At 38.9% G+C, this 21,762-nt stretch overlaps 2 protein-coding genes across 5 annotated transcripts in view; both read right to left on the bottom strand.

Annotated features, from left to right (window-relative positions):
• sh3pxd2aa (SH3 and PX domains 2Aa) overlaps positions 1 to 12,442 on the bottom strand; it is a 126,881-nt gene extending 114,439 nt beyond the window's left edge. For both annotated transcript variants that reach the window (XM_065966599.1, XM_029278305.2), the window contains exon 1: positions 10,955 to 12,442. In XM_065966599.1, the coding sequence (XP_065822671.1) occupies positions 10,955 to 11,050 (96 nt within the window). In that variant the 5' untranslated portion in view covers positions 11,051 to 12,442. The remainder of the gene's footprint in view (positions 1 to 10,954) is intronic.
• A 132-nt stretch (positions 12,443 to 12,574) lies between these two features.
• Positions 12,575 to 20,582, bottom strand: stn1 (STN1 subunit of CST complex). 3 transcript variants are annotated; one of them, XM_020639090.3, is made up of 9 exons: positions 20,328 to 20,582; positions 20,048 to 20,143; positions 19,668 to 19,745; positions 18,259 to 18,432; positions 17,364 to 17,475; positions 16,141 to 16,288; positions 15,782 to 15,904; positions 15,600 to 15,672; positions 12,575 to 13,869 (listed from the first exon to the last, which is right to left on the bottom strand). In XM_020639090.3, exons 1-9 carry the CDS (start codon positions 20,458 to 20,460, stop codon positions 13,712 to 13,714), a joined length of 1,095 nt encoding a protein of 364 aa, XP_020494746.1. In that variant the 5' UTR covers positions 20,461 to 20,582; the 3' UTR covers positions 12,575 to 13,711. The 3 variants fall into 3 exon arrangements, with proteins under 3 accessions (XP_020494746.1, XP_020494745.1, XP_020494744.1); XM_020639089.3 differs by having other exon boundaries at positions 15,782 to 15,901; positions 16,141 to 16,291; positions 20,328 to 20,581; XM_020639088.3 differs by having other exon boundaries at positions 16,141 to 16,291; positions 20,328 to 20,580.
• Positions 20,583 to 21,762: the final 1,180 nt, after the last annotated feature.

Here is a 21,762-nt window from a genome sequence, read left to right as displayed (position 1 = left end):
AGCATAACAAGGACTTGCGAGTACAGCAAAGAGCTCTTCTTCCTGCTCATTAACAAAGCAACTCTTGACAAAAGCTCAGGCCTCCTATCATCCTGTAGGTCTCATCCCATTCTTTAAAAATGTTTATGTCAAGGCTAAACTTGTACTGAAAACATCTGGAATATCTTAAGCTATTAGTGCATATACCCTTCAACTGTAAAGGGCAACTCTAAGATAAGTCCCATAGAGAATGGAGGGGCTTCCCTGACACTTGTTTTTTTTTTTGGGTGTTAAGAATGTCTGTTCTGTTATGTGATTTCTAACATTTTCTTATTAACAATATGCTAACAAAGAAATTGGCTAAACGGCGATTGAGTACCTTGTCAATGGGTACAATAATGGTGTATGTTCCTGAATGATTAAAGTGCTCCCATGACTTTAGTGCAAACATGAGTTAGAGATTTGCGTTTTGAGTCAAAATGTCTCAACTACAGCTGGAAATCTAACAAGTCAATTTGGTACATAAGTATATTTATGTCTGCAGCAGTTCAACTTGTAATTACTTTGTTGAGCTCTTAATGTTTATTATATAACCACCTAAGATGATCAACCTGTTATAGATATAGCATATAAGAAGTTCACCTCCTCATCGGTTTGTGAACTTCAGTCCTGAAGCTTTGAGTTTGATCTTTTTTACCGTTTTGTTTTTTACCTTTGGTGATTGAATCAACATTATTTGGGGAGGTGGTGGAGCATGAAAAAAGAAAAGCACTGACAAAATCTAAACTAAAGTACTGAAAAGCAGTGTTGCCACAATAAATGATGTACTGCTATATAACAGCAATTAAATAGAAGTCCTATAGGCAGTACAGAATAATTGCTTGTTTTTCAATGACCCAAAAATGCAAGCAAACTCCTGCAAACTGTTTAAACTGCTCAAATACATTGTTAACATTTTTCTACCAACACTATGCCAATGTTCTTGTGTAATTTAGACAATGACTTCAGTTGTATATACTGTAGATGGATACAGACCCATTTGAAAGTATTCCATCTCAGATATCACTCGTAATCTAGTTTGAATTTTCCTGGGAATGTGAATGCACCACAGCTGCTCTATGCATTTTGCTCAAGGCAGCTTTGGGTTAAAGATATGACTGAAGATCTGTAGGTTTCCTAAAGATACAAATGATCATGAAGTAACGGAAATTGTATCGTTTTAAGACATTTGGTACCGAAACAATGGATCTGATGATCAGTTTGATTCAGTAATAACATTTGCTTGGCTTCGATGGTACCAGCTAAACATACGCAGGTAAGCAATGTCCTTGTAAGCATTTGTAAGCATGGCAGTGCCTAGTACCAAAAGTAAGGCTGCAGATTGTTGTTCAAGTGAGTTCACAATTTCTGAACTGCAGTTCCCTCTTGCTTATCAGGTCAGTGCGTTTCCATACACATACGAACATCGGCAGTAAACACATCGCAGCAATATCTCTGGTGAACAAATTAGCAGTCGTGCCATTATCTCATATGCACACACTAATTGCAAATGCATGAGTAACTCACCCCATTTCTACTTTGAGGCTTTGTGTGTGTGCTCTATAAACTCCTCTGACCTCAACGGTATGCCAGAGTATCTTCCTCTCATCATACCTCAAGGCCACATAATTTAACGCAGGGGAAGATCATTGCTGCGCTGAGGCATAAAACAGGAGCCAGGCAGGAAGATGTAGCACTCTGTGAAAAGACCCCACACCCCCATAAGCAGATGGGTATGTGATGGCGACCACTGTTGATAACACAACTAATAACCTTTCAAGCGCTTACCATGCCCCAAAATATCAAGCTTAAACCTAACGCTCCCCACAGTCACCCAAAAATAGCCTACTCACTCAACACAGCCAGTACATTATCAGGTCTGAACTGCTTGCCTCTCTGGATAAATCAAGACACATCTTAGCATCTGCTCGCCAGCCATGACATCTGATTATTCATTTTGCACATGACGCTTTGTTTCTCTCTCCATGAGGAATGGGACACACTCATGCAACCACCAACAGAAGTCCAAAGGGGCTGACTCACATCCAGTCAGGAAAATGAATCAAATAAAGCAATTGGTGGAACAAAAACCACTTCTCTTTGAGTCTCCTTCAACAGCATTTATCCACATTGTATAACACTGAATAAATAGTAACTGTTGTAAATCAAAACTTTATTGTCTTTTTTTTGTTAGAGCTATATAACAGTGTTAACAAACCCAGTTTGAAGGATACGTCTAGTGTTTATGACTGAAATTGTTCAAGGGGAGCCTTTCAAAGGGTTTGTTGGTTTGGTTTTAATTGGTTTGGAAAAAGTTGCAAATTGCGCCCCTTGTTCATTAAATGTTAGATCTGTGTTATTTAACAAACAAGGGAAATGTTATTTCAGGGCGGAAAGGGGGCTTCAGAAGCCTAGTTAGCTCGCGCAGACAATGTTTTTTTTATATAGTTCTCCAAGCGGGTGGCCCGGGTTTGACTCTGACCTGTGGCCCCTTTCCAGCATGTAATTCCCCACTCTCTCTCCCTCTCTTTCTCTCTCTCTCTTGATGGTTTTTGACTCTATCCACTGTCCAATCTCTAAATAAAGGAATAAAAAGCCCCCCAAAAAACCTTTAAAGAAGGGGGGTGGGGGATCCATTCATTAATTATTAACACCAGCATCCAGTTATGTGTCTGTAGTGGAGAACTAAAGTTATTTGCAAATCATTTAAAAAAAAATCACGATTCTGCCCACACCTTATCAAAAGTGTTATAAAGCATTCAGGGATGTTTACCAAAATAGAGGGGATTAAAGTGTTTCTATCAAGAACGTGACTCACTCAAATGTCAGATAAAAATAATCCTCCTAATTATGCCGTATTAAAGATAAACTGAAACAAAATGACAAGCCACTTTTACAGCAGCCACACAGACTGATGCAGATTTTGCAAGTAGTACAGTACAGCAGTACAGCAACGAGTCTCTAGTTTATCTCCAGTGTGGGGATTTTAGAAGCCCAGAAATCAAGATAAAAAGTTAAACATTATCTTGTGATGATTGCTCACAGACATTCTTGCACAGCAGGCCTGTCGGAACAATGAGGCAACAAGGCTGAGATTACAAAATGAAGGCTGAATTTTTGTGGCAAGGGAAGCTCCATGAAAGCATGATCCGTATGATCGTTTGATTTGTAACAGTCAGCTGCTCGGCATTTGGAAACAGGAAGGTGTTGGGAACTAAAGTGGGTATCGAGTGGATGAGGGAAACAATGAGTAGACTGAACCATAAATCACTATAAATGAATTTAAAGGGAACAAAGATGGCAATGTCTGAGCTCATGTTGCATTGTACAGCAACTACTGTGGTAGAGCAATTGTTTTGAGGAACATTCAACACCTCGATGACAAAAACCTGTCTCCCACAGCCTACACATGTCGATTCTTCATTTCTTAAAAAGTTCAATTTCTTTTCCAACAACTCTGAATATGAATTCATAAACAGAGAAAACAAAAGAGGGGATCATCTAAATAACTCAAAAATGGCTTTGGGGGCTTGTATGTCCCATTTAGCAAAAAAAAAAGAAAAAAAAAAAAGAAACTGTACTAGTCATTTTCCAATGGAGGAGACAGAATTTGAAATCAAAAGTTTTATACATGCTTTGAAGACAGGGAAAAAAAAGGTGACTTCTTAAGTCGGAACAAATTGGACCTCATGAATATTCAAGTCAAGTTTACAGATTAACTTCTGCTTTCTCCGACTCCCGTGGAGATGTAATTGCTCTTCTAACACTAACACAATACATAGGAGAAAGTGTAGATAGCTTTTAAACATGAAAAAGAAATAACTTACAGTGTTCGGAGGGAAGCCAGGAGCCAGTCCTGCAGCTTTCAAGTGAAGACGGCAAAAGAGACGAGTGCTTGGTGGGGCAGAGAATGTGGGCCTAGCCACTAAATGCAGTGAACCCCGCCTAAACTTCTAAATTTAAAGTAACCTATAAAACAGACCATGAAAAGCACAAACGATCTTGAAAAAAAAAAGTGGAGTTGGAAAGATTCTCTTAGCATGAGAGTTAAGTTTTTCCACATGGAGCCATGGCTGCACTAAATATACTCTCTTCTCTAATAAAGCCGGTTATTAACAAATGACAATAAAAGCCTGACAAATTCTTCAAAGCCGTGTCTCAGCAAAGCCAACAAAGAAGTCACAAGAGTGAAACAAACTGTTGGACAATTTCATTCATGAGCTTTGGCAGGGGGTCTTTGGAAAAATATAACTCTACAGAGGCAGCTTTTTGTATTTGCTGCCAAAACGGTGCCCTTTATAAACCACACACCAGGCCTACGCCTCGACTTTCCGTAACTGTGGTCACTTCCCCTTTGAAATGGACCAATCACGCCTTCAAGCGGGCACAGGAAGTGAGGGTCAGGGGCGCTGCTGAGTGAGAAAAAGTGCATTAAGCAGGTACAGCCTCCACCTTTGATGGCGTATTTCTACTTGTTCACAACAACAAAAAACAATCCTGGGGATTTTTACATCGGATTCTAACAAAGATAAAAATGACCAACAAAGCAATAAAGTCATGTACTCCGATTTATTGGATGGATTCCAGCTGACTGCAGTTTGCAGGAGTGAGTCTCGCTATAAGCAATTTAATGTGTGAATTAGAAAACAGCAGAGACAACTAACAGAGACACAAGCTGTGCCATGTAAGTATTGCATAATAACCAATGCTACACAAAGATCGACCACATCAGGAACCACAGTAACATGTGAACACAAAGTCATGTTTTAAGCCCTGTGATGGGAGTATAAAATATAATCTAGTTGAGTGATTAATTTTTTTATAAACAAACTGCAAGTCAGGATGCAAGTTAATCATCCTGTTAGTGCTAAGCAGCAGTTTAAAGGGTGACAAAGTACAATATGGTACATATGCAAAACAGTCATATCAGGGTCTAAATGGAAATGTGCAACGCAAAATGATTTACAAAGGCAGTGGACGTGGTATATAGAGCCTGATATGAAGGACTGCATCTCCATTCTACTCACACTTTCAAACCCCAACACTGTCAGTAGACAGCAGTTCAACACAAGTCTGGTTCAGCTCAAAATTTCTGCCTGTTTTTTCCTTGCCACTGTTATTTGCCACGGCTGGTAATGCTGCCAAGTGGATTACTGTATGTTGGGTCTTGATACAATAGTGATCAAATTGGACGTTTTTTCCCCAATATGTTCTGTACATTAATGTACCTGATTACAACTAGAATCAAGTTCATTTTTTTAAACACATCCAAGAAACTGTGGTGCCAACTTTATGAGGAAAATGTAACAGTCCAATTTTAAATAGAGTCAGCGTTGACTTCTGGGAAATATTATCGTATTATTTTTATATAATGGGTTTTTTCGCCTGGATATATTATAAAGCAGATGAGATATTTTTTAATGAATAATCCCCTGAGTGCGTCAGTAAAGAAAGAGTATCTTGTCATATTCATTATGCCAGACTGATTCTAATAACATTTAAGTGAATTTCCTTGACTATCAAGTATATCAAAAAGAGAGCTGGAAGCAAGAAGAATTCTCACTCTAAATTGTCTTGCCATTACTCTCTTCTTCCGCCACTGTCTTTCAGCCATCCTTCTTTTTTTTTTTTACACGAGAACACACACATCAAGCCAGATGACAACACACATGATGTTGAGAAAGTTCAATTCAGGTAATTTTTCCCACGCAAAAATTACGAGAGCCAGAACACGATGCGCACACATTGCTCTACCTCGTTACCAAGCAATGACAGGTGATGTTATCAGGAAGTCAAGAAGAGTTCCTCTGAGTTTGAGGCCATTTTCAAACAAAATAACATGCTTTTACCACCAAGTATAACAGACTTTGTGCTTTGGGAATTAGAGCTCGTGTTGAGATGTCTTCAGGAGACACAAAATGTTCCACAATCTCAAACAACATCTGGTATACTGGAACATGTGAAAAGGAACTCGCAGCATTGGTGGGAGGTCCTGTTACTGGTAACAGTGGAAGGATGACAACATCCAATGCTTTTGTCAACCTCTCATGTCACAGCCTGCAACATGGATAAACACTTTCGTCAGTGTCAAAGTTAGGGCTATTCAAACAGAACATCAAGAAGATTGAGTCCGCAAACACACACACACACTTTCACACATATGGCCCTAGAGCCCTTCCAGCTAGTTGTCAAATTCTTCCAAACAATGGGCAACCCCCCCCCCAACAAAAGAGCCAGTTTCATAAACTTCTCTTCCCCCCCAGCATGAGCCTCTCAGTTTGAGGTGCGCATCTGAACACAGGGACCTTTTCACCGAGATATCACTCCATGTTTGATCGACCAATAAATATTTGAGTGGGAAACAGCTCTCTGAAGAGATGTTTTATGGTGCCAAATAACAACACCGTCCTTAAGCCTGGGCCTTTGCGTGGCACAGGAGTCTCTAGAAAATGAAATGTTAAGGAACTGGGACTTGTAAGGGGAAACAGAAGCTTAAAGTAAACATGGCCGAGCCCAACCTTCACACTGTCTTTTTATCACCTCGTCCTGTAAACACAACACACACATGCACAACAAACCAGTGTGAGAGTGTGTACGTGTGTTTTTGGATGCCTGTTTTGCGACTCAGCGGTCCAGTTTTCCCCACGGTCCAACGAGCACTTCTCTTTGACAAAGCCCCAAGTCTCATTCCCCCTCCTCTCACAAGATAAGCATTTCCAGCTGGTTTCACAAACATTACAAATGAGATTCAATGGGTGACACAGATTGTGTCTTTCTCTCATTTTCTCTCTCCTCTCTCTCTTTCTCTCTCCCCATTTCCCTCTTTTTTCTTCTCACAGTGACTAGCCTTGTCTCATGAGACAGGGTAACTAGGGAAACTAGGCCACAGACTGGCCCGCTGAGATAGAAGAGTCCAAAACACTTTGCAGCTCAGCTCAGCTTTAAAGGAGCTCATGTTACATTTTAACTGTGCATACAGTAGCTTGGGTCCTACTAAACAAAACCAACCTAGAAAGTTGTACTGATCCGGGGAGCTCATGTAACACCAAACTACTCAGTGGGAGAAACAACTGTATAACAACAGAGGACCACTTATCTGCTGCCTTTGAGCACCACATCATTCTGCCAGAGAGTGTTTTCTCACATCAGCTAATGCTAATGCTAGCTAAACACAAAGCCCAATTATTTGTTTTTAAGAGAGTGCCTTTTTAGAGAAACCCTTAAACATCTTTCCAAAAGTGGGACAAGACGATTTAACATACTCTTATGTAGGCTATGTGCATAAAGTATGGAGCTTTACACTGGAGGCAGTTAGCATAGCTTAACTTTGTTATGATTATTAGCATAAAACCTGGAACAGGGGAAAACCATTGCCTGGGCTGTCCAAATTGCTATAGTTGTACATACATTTATTCACATTGCTTGTTTAATATAACTAATTCATCAGTGAGTTGGCAATGTGCTGATTGTTCTACTTTGGAACACACGATCAAATGAAAAGCTAAGTAGACTAAGCTAATCGCCTTCTGTTATACTTCATTTGTATGGAGTTAACACAACTCAAAAAGTCTATCCATAGAATAGGAATGATAAGGCAAGCTTATATTGTACTAAAACAATTTGTCATTGTGCATTTAAAGTCATATCTGTCATATTTGCCTGAAAACAAATTGCCATTTGAACAGCGGACCAATTATTCACTGGCTTTAGCCCCAGTATAGTCTGCCAGAGCTTTTTTTTTTTTTTTTTACCACATAAGCCTGCTAGGCACAATCATTTGTCTTCAATGTGCTTTGACAGAATGGTTTGACATTTTACCAAGGACATGGTGAGTGGTTTGTCACTATTTTAACGCTTATGCATAGCTCAAGTATTCATGCTAGCTAGCGTGAAAATGAAGGAGTGAAACAGGTTCACAGGCTCTGTCAAGTTTCCACGGCACGCTGTAAAACCATAACTTCAAGGTCTTAGAAAAAAAGGTGTAACATTTTTATATGTAAGCTAAAGGCACAGATTTAGCATTTTATATACTGAGTAAGCTAATTGCCTGCACATTTACCACATTCACAAGAGAATGGTTTTTTCGTTTTTCTCACCTATCAATTATACTGTACTAAAGAAATTAGTTGTAAATTACTATTCCTTCAATTATTATTCCAAGTCTGTCACTCTATTGTGCTGCTTTACTTCTGCCTTACTGGATTGGCTACAAAAAAAATCTTACTGACGGAAAACTGGAAAAAAAAACTGGATGAAAAAGTATATTTATCTTAAAAGGTCAGAGGAAGAGATGTTCATAGTGTGAACCTTTTATTGCATTCAAAGGTCAACCACACTGACAACAAGAAGCATCAACTCTTGTTTTTCAGTCAATATCATGGCCCCAAAGTGTTTGAGTTATTTGACATCTGTGATTGGTTTAGTACAGTGAAAGAAACCATCACAGCAGATTTAAGGCCACCTTAGCTTGAATATCCTCAAACCAATTTAGAGACACTCATGGAGGCTCTTTAAAGCGCTGCATCCTGATGTATTCAAAAATATTCAGGGCCTTGATCATGACTAATAACTAGCCAACCCTTTAAGCACTTTGAGAACAAAGCACACCTGAATTGGGGTACAATTTACCACTTACTTCTAAGTCATGTTCAAGGCTCCGTCAACAACTAAGTAAATATGTGCCACAGTAGCTCAGTCTGTGTAGGGACTAATTGCTGGAGAGGTGCCAAGTCACCTCACAAGTACTGCCAAGCTGCCTTGGAGCAAGGCACTAAACCTTACAGCTCAGGAGCACTTCCTGTGAAGCAGCCCCACTCTGACATCTCTCCATTTATGCATTTCCATACCAATCGGGTCCTGTTTGTGTGTTTTTCAGGCCTGTAATCCGGAATTCCCCCTGGGGGATTAATAAAGTATATACAATATAATCAAAATTCAATTTAAAAAATGTAATCGTAAAGTGGCCATCTTTCAAATGTCCAAAGCCAACAGAGACTCATATAATCAAAATTACAATCAAACAAAATCTCACTTTGTTACAATTTTTTTTTACAACGTTACCTTAAGTGCCTAGAGGCTCATTCTGCATCGTAACCTAATTTTGAAGAAATTTCAGCATCTAGTTTAAAGACAATTATTAATTTAGTTGATATTGTTCTTACAAGGACCATAAATAAAGTTGTGTTTAAGCAAGTCAACATAAACTAATTGGCGCACAGCAAACCTTGGGGCAGGTATTAACTCCAGTACGAGAGCATTGGTTGGTTTTAAGAGCTCCAGGCGAAAATATAATTAAGCTGCCATGTCTAGCCAACTATGTACACTGTACTACTTGATGCGTGCTTGAAGGCGACATATACAATAACCTGGGGGGAAGGGGAGGAGGTGGAGGGTTTGGGTTGTCAGTCGTGGACAGGCAGCTCATTTTTGCCCAGGGGGTTTTGAACAGTGATGCCTCCACAGTGTCAGAATGTAGGTATCAGTTTCACTGCAGGTCACACCATACTGAAAGACATACAGTTATATATTGCAGTACAGTGTTTTAAGGCTGGTGTTATAAACTAAGTAAAGGGTCATATATGAAGAGACCCCTGAGAATGTCTCTTATCAGTAGAGAGCAAGAGTGCTAATTGTGTCCAACTATCATTAGGCTCAAGGGTCTCCAGGAATGTAATTGCATATGAGCAAGTCTTTTATAATGGCTTGTTTATGAGCTCAAAATAGGTTCTGAATTCGGGGCCATGAAATGCAAAGCACAACACAGACTGTGTCGTATAAATCAGGGGGTGGTATTGACAACTAAGTCCACAGCAGGCAAGAATCAGGAAGGTAATAAAAATCCCTCAAGCCTGTCCTTAGTTTGTTTTTTTTGTCATGGAGGAAGACAACGTGGCTTACATTCTGAGGAACTTATTGATGACATGAATCAAAGAAAAATAAAAAAACATAGTGGAAAAATGATTGGCCATATGTAGTTAAGAGACATTTCGAAGCTCTGTAACAGATACTAAATGAACCTTGTAGTTCAATTATCTTGTCAACAGTTCTTTCCAAGATTAAGAATGAACTTCTAATCAAAACTTTTTAAATCTAAAATTAGCAACCTGATTACTGAGGGAAATATCACAGGAATTTGGATACTTATAATTATTTAGTGACAACTGATCATATACTCATTCTGATTAAGGTAATTATCAAAAGCGCCAAAAAAAGCTACTACGTGGTGAACTCATTTTGTTAATCAGTTAACACATCATTCAAGATTATTACATAAGAAGGCCCTTATTGGTTGAAGAAAATAATAAATGAATGAATTATAATACATACTTGGTGACAGACATGTGACTACTCTGACATGTTGACTGGTCTACAAAATTCTCTAGGACAATGTAATAAAAAAAACAAAAAACACTGAGACCAAAAACTTCAACTCCATTTGGCTGTGGAAGTTTTGTTTCAACCTTTCAGCTCATTGAGAAACACAGGTTGACCATACAGTATAGTTGAACATTTGGTGCATTATGAAATTCCTCAAGTATTTGACCCTTTTGACACCAAACAGATCTGAAATGACTGCTAACATCATTGATTGAAAAGCCAATAACCTGTCAGGTACTCTTTGTCATGTTCAAGATAATAAAACCCATTAGTACTTGAATGTGCCCCGGATGCACATTTTTTGACAGTGTACATTTATGACAGCTCACCTGTGTTCATGAAGTAGCTTGTGTCTGCTGCTTTGGAGTAGTTAATCATTTATAAGCAGGGGATCCTGCAGAACTAAGAGTCTCCCTGTGAGCTTAGCTTAGCCATGCTATTTAATGGACTAAATGCTGCGTTTAGGTGTCACGCTGGGACTGTGAAACAGGCCAGAGACGCACCGCTGACACATTCTGAATGGGACAAGGTGGGAATGAAGCTGAAGCAGGCAACTCACGTAGTGTTTAGACGGATTGCGCCTCTTCTCCACGTCCACGACTTTCACGTCCAGCACAGTCCGAAACTGCATCTTGACCCTGCAGAGGCTATGCATTAAGGGCGACTGTCAGGCAGACAGGCAGCTGCTGCGGCTCCAGATAGGCTATATCTTCTAGGGCTATATCATGGGAGAGAAATCACACACACATTCATCGCTGTGTCATTTAACCATTCGGCGGTCCATTAAGACATCAGCAGCTCCTCGCAGTGGATTCGGCCGCCCCAGACTTCTTCCCCCTCCGATGACGCAACGCTCCTCAAATCTGATTAGAAACTTATCGATAGTCAAATTGAAGACGCGCGGTGAAACAGCCGCGAATATCCAAGAGGAGAGACTAGATTTTCACGTTGGAGGCTGCTATCCAGCGGCTGACGGTGGAGCCCTTGGTGAAGTCGGTCACCCTTAAAAAAAAAAAGAAAAGTGAAGCAAGTTCCTTTGTGTCTGCCTCGATGCTTACTGAAAAGGGGCATCAGATCTACCTTGGAGGTTATTACAGCGGCTGGCTGAATGGAAAAAGGGGAGCCGGCAAAATCCAGCGAGCGCCCAAACGCGTCCTGCTGCGTTCCGGCAGGCGCAGTGAATTTAGGGGGGGACGGAGTGGGATGGGCTTCATCACGTCCTCAGGGCTACTTGGAATAAAGCTGGGGCTAGAAAAAAAAATAGGGATTTGGCTGTGCCTTCCTTGAGGAGAAGCGTGCTGTTGATATTAAGCTGCGTTTGTAAGCAGCTGACACATAAAGTGGGAATTTATCATTCTCATCATCCATGCGTTTAGCCTACCCCCCTCATAACTTTTCCTCTCCGTCTAAGAGAATATGAAACATTATATATACTATACTGAGACTATTTTCGCCTCAAACTGTTATTTATTGAAATGTTCTCCCCCATTGTGTGCAATAGGTGACAGCGTGAAAACACCACAAGTTAGTGTCGTTCACAATCTCCACGATCCGAGCTGTGTGTGTGCAGCTTTCTGGCCGGAGACACGAGCTCCTGGAACTATGGATACAGATGTTTCACAAGCGACCAATCAGCAGCCAGGCTCGACATGAAAGAGCCAATTAACGACCAAACACTGCCCCCCTGTGTAGACAGCAACACAAGCAAGAAGGTAAAGAAACCCATTCAGAGGCTGGTCGTTCAATACAGAAGCTATGACTAGCACAATTGTACCATGTAATTAAAGCATCACTAAGACAAGATAAGTATCACTTTTAATCCTTTTTTAATTTAAATGATTTCACTACAGCTAACAGCCTCAAGCTGAAATCCAGCTTGGCATCTGCCCCAAGGCCCCCTGAGAACTCCTGGGGTCCTGAAAGCTCAAGACTTACTCTATATCAACTGCTTTGTGGTGGTGTTATTGAGAATGCATATGAGATTATAAAAGGCTTGATTGCAACACCCAAAGGTCCCCTTGTACAGTCATCAATAGCACAAAGGGTTTGAAATTAGTCGCTTATAGGAGGAGAGAAATTCTAGACAATAATAGATTTGTACTAAGTACTTGGAGCTAAACTTTACTGACTTTATGAGTGAGATTCAGATCACCAATAATAATAATCATCATCAACATAATCATAGTAATAATTTGTCATTTTAATTTTAGACCACTTTTCAAAATCCACATTACTAAGTGCTTTACAAGGCAGAAAAATAATACAGGCAGGCCATACAATCGTAAGAAAATATATTACGAAAGAAGACTTTCTTTCTTTTCCGATAGAGTGAAGGTTTCTTCCTCATTCTTTATGACCTGCTCCACACAGCAGATCTGTTGTCACTGACTTGTGTAATTGCTGCTGTTGACTATGTTCATCTGTTTTGTTTGCACTCAAAGGCCATCAACTAAATCGTCCCTCTAGAAATAAATACCATACCATGATTAGCGATGCTCTGCATGTAGAGGATGTTTTTTGTTCTGTGGCTATGAAAGGAGATTTTTAAAGCCTAGCTCCTTTTGGTAAATATCCACTGGGGCAACAAATCCTTCACTACAAGCCGAACAGAATGGTTAATGGAATTTAAAGAATTGTGCACTTATCATACAGATTTTTTTTGCATTTTGGGAAATGTAGGATTGACTGTCTTAAGAACCGGATGTAGCCTCTTGGTTTTGAAAGGCAAGGCAATTGCGTTTCTGCCTCACACCTCCATTCTTTATAATGCCCAGCAGGGGGCCACTCCACTAGCTATATAAAGAACTTCTATTTTCTCTTTTTGACCATTGCCTCAGTACTGACAGGCAAAGTGATGTGTCCCAATCTTCTCAAAGAAAACAAACAAAAGGAAAGCAGATAGTAAAAGAACATTTGGAGAGACGGACCAGACTAAACCTGAAGGTTTACTTTTTCCTGAGGACCCCCTTGCAAGTGAATCGAGCCACACACACACCCAATCTTTGCAGTCTGTTACTTAATCCTTGTAAATAATGACCACATATAAGATGCTAAAAGCTTTCATGATATTCAATTTGTACTATTTTTTTCTTCCAAATAAGTTTTTATATTTTACCCATGCTAACAATCTACAGTAAACTTTAAAAAAACATCATTTGTACTTAAAGTCGTGTTGTAAAGTGCTAAACTTGATGAAAAGAAGACTACAATGCCATGATTGACTAAAACATATTTCACGCTCACATTTTGGAGCACTAAGTCATACTACACACATCATTATGCAGTACTACAGGTCCCAAGCCCAACTGTCCTCAGGTCAAAACACAGTGTAATGGTTGTCACTGGTGCTGACGATGTCACTGTTGCACTCCAGTGATTTGAGCACCAGCTCCAGTGCTGCTTTGCTCACATTGAGGCTGTGGCGCTGCCTGACGGCAGACAGAATGTGCAGGATGTGACAGCCCTTCTCTGAATCTATAGACACAAGAAAGAGGAATAAAAATATGTCAACACATGGGTGGTTACAGTATGCAGCCATGGAAACCAAGGTTATGTGGAGAGAGAGAGAGAGAGAAATCAAACCATGTTTTTTAAAGATGGAATTTTCATTTTTTTAGTTGTGATGTCTTATTGATTAGATTTCATTTTTACAATCACCTTCAGTAAAACATTTTTAAGTTCAGCTCGTTAGTTAGAATAACATTTGGTACAGTAGATGTGATTGTAGTGCTGAATTTGTTTGTGACAAGCAGTTGAAAACTGTTATTCTTGATTACTCGATTCACCATAATCACACAGATGCCATTCCAGTGACATGGAGCTAAGGGTGGGAAGCTCAAAATGTTCCCCTCTCAATCCATCAACAAATGAAAAGTATTTTCATACACCAGTATTTACCAATATTTAAGTCACACCAGCTTGTGTTATTATTCAACCAATTCCTAGCTAACATTACTGTGACATGGAAATGATGCCTTTTTCTACTTATAACTTTAACACAGCATTACTAACTGATTGAATGCTAAAATAAGGTGACAGCTAATATGACAATTTGCATGAAAAGTCAGGAGGGACATCGGGCCGTATTGAAAGTCATAACATTCTTAATAACTTATTTTGTTGATTTTGTACTGACTGCTAAGTCACAACAGCTCACCTCACCATTCAACTAATTCCTTGCTAGCATTAAATTCAGTTCGCTAGAATGACCTATAGGAGTTCAGGTCTTATTGTATGTTAATATATAACACTATCAGATAGTAATGGATGCTGACAAATAGCATAAATGATAATAGATGGTGAAAATCAACATCATGCTTGATAACGCGTAATGAAACAAAAGCTAATTCGCAACAGCTAGAAGTAGCATCAAACCATAACTAGCTAACGTAACTGTTAGCTAGCTGACGTAAGATAGGAGTTTGTATGAATTAACGTTAGCATGGAAGTGGTTGAAAGAGAACGCTGCTCTCTAAAGGTTGAACATTTGTTATTAAATATGTTTTCTTAAAGGCTTTATATGTGATTTTTTGATCCAGCAGATGTCGCCCTTGAGCACCATCATGAAACCAAAACAACTCGCGCTGCATTGTTGTGTTAGCATGCTAATGCTAGCGATCTTTATTAAGCTCATATCTTCACACTGCATGTAAATTTACCTGAAATGAGCGTGATCTAGAAACACAGTTAAGCAGTGAGTACAGTATGTTATTCTTCTTTTCTCTAGTCCCTCAATTAAACAACTTTTATACACGAGGGGAGGAGTTAGTCGCTGTCCCGACGATGTAAACAAACTGAAGATAGGACTCTGAAAACTCTGAAAACATCACAGACAGTGGGACTCGGGTGTTACACCCATTGTAGACAGTCTTGACTCACAGAGTTATTTTCAGAGGATATACTTAATTTCTATTATATTTAAGTGTGAAAAATCACATAGAAAGCCTTGACCAGAAAGATGACCAGATGTCCCACTAGACTATCTGTTGTTTAGTTTGCTTATTAATTGAAAGCGAATAAAATGAAAGCAATTTATCCAGTTCTCAAGCTTTGTTTTACAAAACTAGATTTAAATGAGCAACCAATTCAATGATGATAATTACTACTCAAACACTCACAGAGAGGTGTATCGTGAATTAAAGCTCAAGGTCAAAATGAACCAAAAGTTCCCTTGTATAATAAAAAGAAATGTCAAGTTTCCTTACATTTCTCCCTCCTCGAGTCTTCCCTTATAATGTCTTTGACTGCCATGAGTAGATCTTTGTCTTCTGCAGTCACCTGTTGTTTGAACACACAATCAAAGAGAAACACATCCAAGATGAAAGCTCACAACAATTGCTCTCTGAAGCGGGAGGAACTCTTTTCACATTTCTCTTTTGTTTCTCACATGGTAGACTTCATCCTGGGATTTGACTTTGCGGTACACGATACCCTCATCCTGTAAAACCTGAAGGGCCTCCTTCAGAAGATGGCGTAGCTGCTGACATGAAGACGGACCCGCCACAGACTGCTTGATAGGAATAGAAAAGCATTTTAGTTATGGCCATTAGCTTTTTAAACTTTAAAAAAAATAATTTGCACATGTCCATGCTAGAAATCCCATCCTGGCTGTCTTCCTTTATTCTATTCATCGATCTTGACTAAGGAGTATGATTCAATACAGCCTGGTATTTGATTTTTGTATTACACCACACCATCACACATCTTCAAAAAGAAAAAGGTAACCACACTTTTGTTCTGGCTTACCTGGTCTGCTGAGGCTGTTTGAGGCTGGCTGGAGATCAGAGGCTGCAGGAGATCCTGAACATCATAGGGTCTGAACCTGCTCACAGACTTCTGCTTGACAAAATCCTTGATGATATTTGTAGCCTTGCTGAGGGGATTGATGGCTACGCTACTGGGGGAAAAAACAGACAACAAAAAAACAGAACTGAATACAATTTGTTCTTGTGTTTACCTATATTTTGTGTCCTTATTAATAACTCATAGTATCAGTCTTTTTTCAATTCATAAACTAGTCAAGGGTCATTTAATTATATTGATGACCTACGACCTACTCTTCATTTTTAACTAAAAAACTACTGAAATAATTAAACATTTAATTTATAATTGGTTTAATGTTTGACTACAAAAACTCACTAAAAGCTTTTAATCAGAATTAATAACTGCAGTTTGTTACCAGTTTTCTCAGCAGGAACACAAACGATCAAGTGGAACAACAGTTAAAAGTGATGCTACATTTAGGTGGAAACCTACAGTAGCTATCTACAGTAGTTGCATTATAACATTAGAGTAAGGAATCTTGTTAGATCTTAGTGCTGCTTTTGACACTATTGACCACCAGATCCTATTATACAGACTAGAAAATTTACTTGGAATTACAGGGACTGCTTTAAGTTGGTTTGAATCCTATTCATCAGACCGATCTCAGTTTGTACATGTTAATGATAAGTCCTCTATGCACACCAAAGTTAGCCATGGAGACCAATGGTCAGTGATTGCTGATTAACGGCTTGCCCCCCCTTGCTCCCTATCCCTCTTCCTGCATTTTATCCCATCTCTCCCCCTATCCCCTTCCAAGCCCGGTGCAGTCTGGGCCTGTGAAGGCTGTTTCGTCATGAGCAGGGGATCCAGCCGAAGATTTCTGCCTTTTAATAAGACAGCTTTTTCTTACCACTGTAACTTTTGCTGCTTTGCTAAAGTGCTCATGATGGATAGGCCGGATCTTTGTAACATAACAATGAGTAAGGTCTTTTACCTGCTTTTTGTAACATAACAATGAGTAAGGTCTTTTACCTGCTTTTTGTAACATAACAATGAGTAAGGTCTTTTACCTGCTTTTTGTAATGTTAACAGACAAAGAGTAAGGTATTTTACCTGCTTTTTGTAAAGTGTCTCGAGATAATACTTGTTATGAGTTGACGCTATACAAATAAAAATTGATTGATTGAAGGGATGATGGTTTTTACCCGGTTGCATTTGGTTGCAGCTTGAATGGTTTGTCATAGCACTGTCTGTAAAGCTGAGGAACCTCCATCATCCACGCTATCTGGACGGCCATCACTGGGTCGTTCACTTTATCTGGAAACATACAGAGACACGGATACATATACACATGATGAACAGGCAGAGGTTGTAGGTGGCAGGCACTGAGAAATAAAACATGTGCTGTGTGTAGTTGTGTGTATGTGTGAGACAGAGAAGACACATGAAGGCCATCATAGAGTGGGACTGCAATGCTAGGATAAAGAACGCCCTTGGCAGAAACTTAGTGTGTGGGGGATTATGTGAGTAAGTGCATTTTGTTTTTGAGCATTTACACGTTCTCAGGAACCACAGGATGCACACACACCACACATTGCACTTTGACACCCTGGACACTTTACACACTGACACTTTACACTGTTACATTATTCTATATTTTGTATATACAAATAATATATTTTTTAAATTGTACATTATATTCTATTTTACTGTATTTATGTGTATTAGTAATTTGAGTGTATTGCATGGCTTCGCAGAACAGTCTTTACATTTCACTGCACATCTGTATGAGCATGTGACAAATAAAAATCTTGAATCTTGACTCTTGACTCTTGAACCATTTGTTAAATGTTGGTATTCTTGGGCATTTGGTTCACACCCAGTTCTATAAGGTTGCAAAAGCAGTCATTGCATCATAGCAATAATACCATCCCCAATATCTACAGATGAAATCAGAGTCCCTTTCTAAGTGTAACCAGTCTGGATGTGTTTACTTACTTTAATATTTGAAACAAATTGCTGGAAAATAAGTGAAAATGAATGCTTTATTGAACATCAGACTCCCACTGTGGCCCGCTGAGGATAGAACTCTGCACTCACAATAGACCGAAGCCGTGATTTCTCTCTGTTGCCTCGAAGTCTTCACCGGTCCCCTGACTCGGAGCAGCTCTCCAATCTCCAGGTGGCAACGGCTCAGCTGAGCCTGTCTCAGCTTCTCCAGCTCAGCGACTGGGCTGAGGCCTCCCAGAACCCCATCACTGGGTTTCCCCCTGGCTGAAAATGTAAAAAACCAAATGTGAAAATGACACAGGGTTCTGCAACAGTAATTAAATATATTATGTTGAATCTTTGAAGCACCGATTAAAGAATTTAGAGTTGTGTATAAAGCTGCAAAACCTAAACAGCTGAACTAATCAATATTACGCTTACTGTTTTAGATTTCTGACTTTTCTCTCGTCAGCTTTCTTAATGAAATCGCTTTAATCTTAACACTCAGTGCTGCCTGCCGAGAACAAACCAGCAGACAGACAAAGTAAGAGACTACATGGTGCACACTGTACATGAAATAAAGAAAGCACCAACTCAGAAAACCATACAATATCAAAGAACAATTGGAATTTCAAAGAACCTGAACATCACCTTGTGTTAAATATTTCCTCATTTATTGTGTCCTTATCTTATGTCCACATTTCTGCATTTACGTAAGTGGCAAAAGAATGTTGAAAATAATGTGGGAAGCATTTTTGAACCGTGTTTCACTTTTGAACACTTTGCATATTGTGACTCAATCCAAAATCCAGCTTTATGCCAAAGTAAACTGATATCTGAAGAAAACTATTTGACTTGTTTACTAGAGAAACAGGGCTCTCCAGTCTATTGAACAGGAAGAAAAAGCTACCCTGGCCTGAGGAATTTTCTACTATTAGTATCAATCTGCAAAAATGTTTTGTTGATGAGGCCCCAATTTGACCCTAAGAAAGCCCCAACAATATGACCCGGGGAAACTTTTTATACCGGCAACACAGATAGACAGTGAACATCTACTTTTTCACATCAGTTAACCATTCGCTTATTAATGGCCGATAAAAAAATGATTTATACATGTAAAAAGTTACATACAGCCCCTTTAATGAAGATGATCACCCTTTAATTTTTGTTACCTGTAATGGAAAATATGAAAAGTGGTGTCTTCAACACGTTTGTATGGCCTCAAGGACACATTAACTGAATGTAAGCTGTGCTTTTGAAGGAAACTACAAAGGGAACCTTTAGCATCAAAATCTTACACTATAACAACAAAATGCCAAAAGGTTCTCACTTACTATTTTTTTATGTAATATATAGCTGTCTGATACATCTGACAAATAAACACAGATGATCACACTTATAAACAGCAGTTAATTTAGCTTATAGAATACAAATGTATAGCTTTGACTGTCATCTGATGACTAATACTGATCATGACTTCCAATGATGCAATTCTTTAGTTCATATAAAAGTAAACTTACATTTAGTAGGATCCCCCGCCTCCTTCAATAGGTCATTTTTCCAGCATAAACAGTTTATAACACCAGTACCATCGTCCACTGTGAGAGGAAGGAAAGAAACCAAAAGACATATTTGTATGTGAGGAAATGTATCACACACACACACACACACACCACACACACACACACACACACACACACACACACACACACACACACACACACACACACACACACACACACACACACACACACACACACACACACACACACACACACACACACACACACACACACACACACACACACACACACACACACACACACACACACACACACACACAACTTGTTACTGAAATATGAGCAGTGTTGTTGTTCATAGCAGGAAAAAGCTAGATTACCTCCATAACAGAAGAAGTCTTCTCGTTCTCTCTTGCAAACTACTGTACCCAGTACATCAACTTTGTAGATTGGGTGAGAGTTGTAGAAGTAAATACCTGTGAAGCATGGATGGATACAAAGATAGTTGACTATTCCCATCATAACAATTTGAAGGTTTGCTGGAAACTCAAAAAGTAAACAACCGAAATAAACTCTAGCTGGTGTTTGCATTTAACTTGGTCGTTTGTTTTGTGTTTGTTTAGTCACATGATAAGCAATACTAAGTTTGTTTGTTATTACCTGGCACCTGTGTGGACTCTGTCATCTGCAGTATATCTCTGACATACAACTTGGCGAAGGCACAAAAGATCGGGTCCAGTCCCCACAACATCGACGGGGGCTCTTCCGCTGGATCCGTCGTAGCTGCCTGCATTTCATTATTAACACAAAAGCAGATTATCAACTAGTCTTTCGAGCTGTTTTCCTTGAAGACGAGCAGACTCCAACAAGAAGCAAGTTAAGCTAGCAGCAGCCGAGTTTGTGTTGATCACGTGACACGTTGTTAACAAATATATATATTTTTTTTAATCAAAATAGCTGGTAATATTAATTTCCAGTTTGAACAGTTTTCAAACTTAGAATAAGGTATTATAAAAACATACAGCTTAAAAAAATGAATTGTTATCAGTTTGTGTTTCGCAAAGGATTGTGGGACATGTAGTTTCAGTGAGTACACAAAGAATCCTGACAGCTTTGGGGGTTTTTTCGGGGACGCTGGTCATTGGATATGAGGGACAAAAAATAACTAAAGTATAAATAAATTAATAAATAAATAAATATTGGAAGAAATGCATACAATAATGTATAAATAAATAATTAAATAAATGCATCAATAAATATATAAATGCTGAAAACAATACATCAATAAATAAGTAATAAATACACTTTGTTACATGTATTTATTCATTTATTAGCGTATTTCTACATCATCATCATCATCATCATCATCATCTTAATTGCCAGACTCAGGAGTCCATTAGAAGACATAAAAAACACGCAAAATAAAAACACAAGGTAAATACACATACAGACAGACAAAACATCATCAATATTATAAAAGACAACTGTACCAGTGTCGCCACAAGGATGACTGGTGTCGTACAGAACTATGACTGGGATTAGTCAACAGCATGATGATGGAATTCTGAGAATCCTTCAATCGGCAAAAAAATTTGTACATTAAGTTTCTCATAAGAGCCTGAAAAGTGTTAACTCCTGCATTACAAAATAACTCACTTGCACTAGTCCATCGAGGTTTTTTAAACAGTATTCTCAGGGAGTCGTTATATGCAAGCTTTTGTAAGCTTGCCTTTTTAAACCTGGCCCACAAGGGGGCAGTTTACAGTTATATATGTATCAATGCATACATTTACACATTCATTGAGTTATTCATTTATTTCCGTATTTTTACATTTACACATCTATTTATTTCTGTGTCCAGGTCCTAAGAGGAAAAGTATATTTGTAAATTTGCTTCTGTCTGTTTTTCAAAATTGACCAATCCTACTTCAGTAATGTTAGGACGGGCCACTTAATTTACATATTTACTTTTCCTTCTACAACATGGACACAGAAATACATAAATAAATATATGAATATATTTATTTATATATGTATTGATGCATTTATTTAATTATTTAATTATTTATACATTATTGTATGCATTTCTCCCAAC

This window comes from Labrus bergylta, chromosome 1 (genome assembly GCF_963930695.1).
Source record: "Labrus bergylta chromosome 1, fLabBer1.1, whole genome shotgun sequence".
NCBI classification, from domain to species: Eukaryota; Metazoa; Chordata; class Actinopteri; order Labriformes; family Labridae; genus Labrus; species Labrus bergylta.
Note: the sequence above shows the minus strand (reverse complement) of the source record. Positions and strands in the feature narration are given on the sequence as shown.

Excerpts from the sequence above, each read along its gene's own strand:
- stn1 (XM_020639088.3), bottom strand. The coding sequence starts at position 20,460 with ATGCAGGCAGCTACGACGGATCCAGCGGAAGAGCCCCCGTCGATGTTG. Across the intron at positions 15,905-16,140 it reads AAACAGCCTCAGCAGACCAG|CAGTCTGTGGCGGGTCCGTC; the intron begins GTAAGCCAGAAC and ends ATTCCTATCAAG. Across the intron at positions 15,673-15,781 it reads CCCAGGATGAAGTCTACCAT|GTGACTGCAGAAGACAAAGA; the intron begins GTGAGAAACAAA and ends TTCAAACAACAG.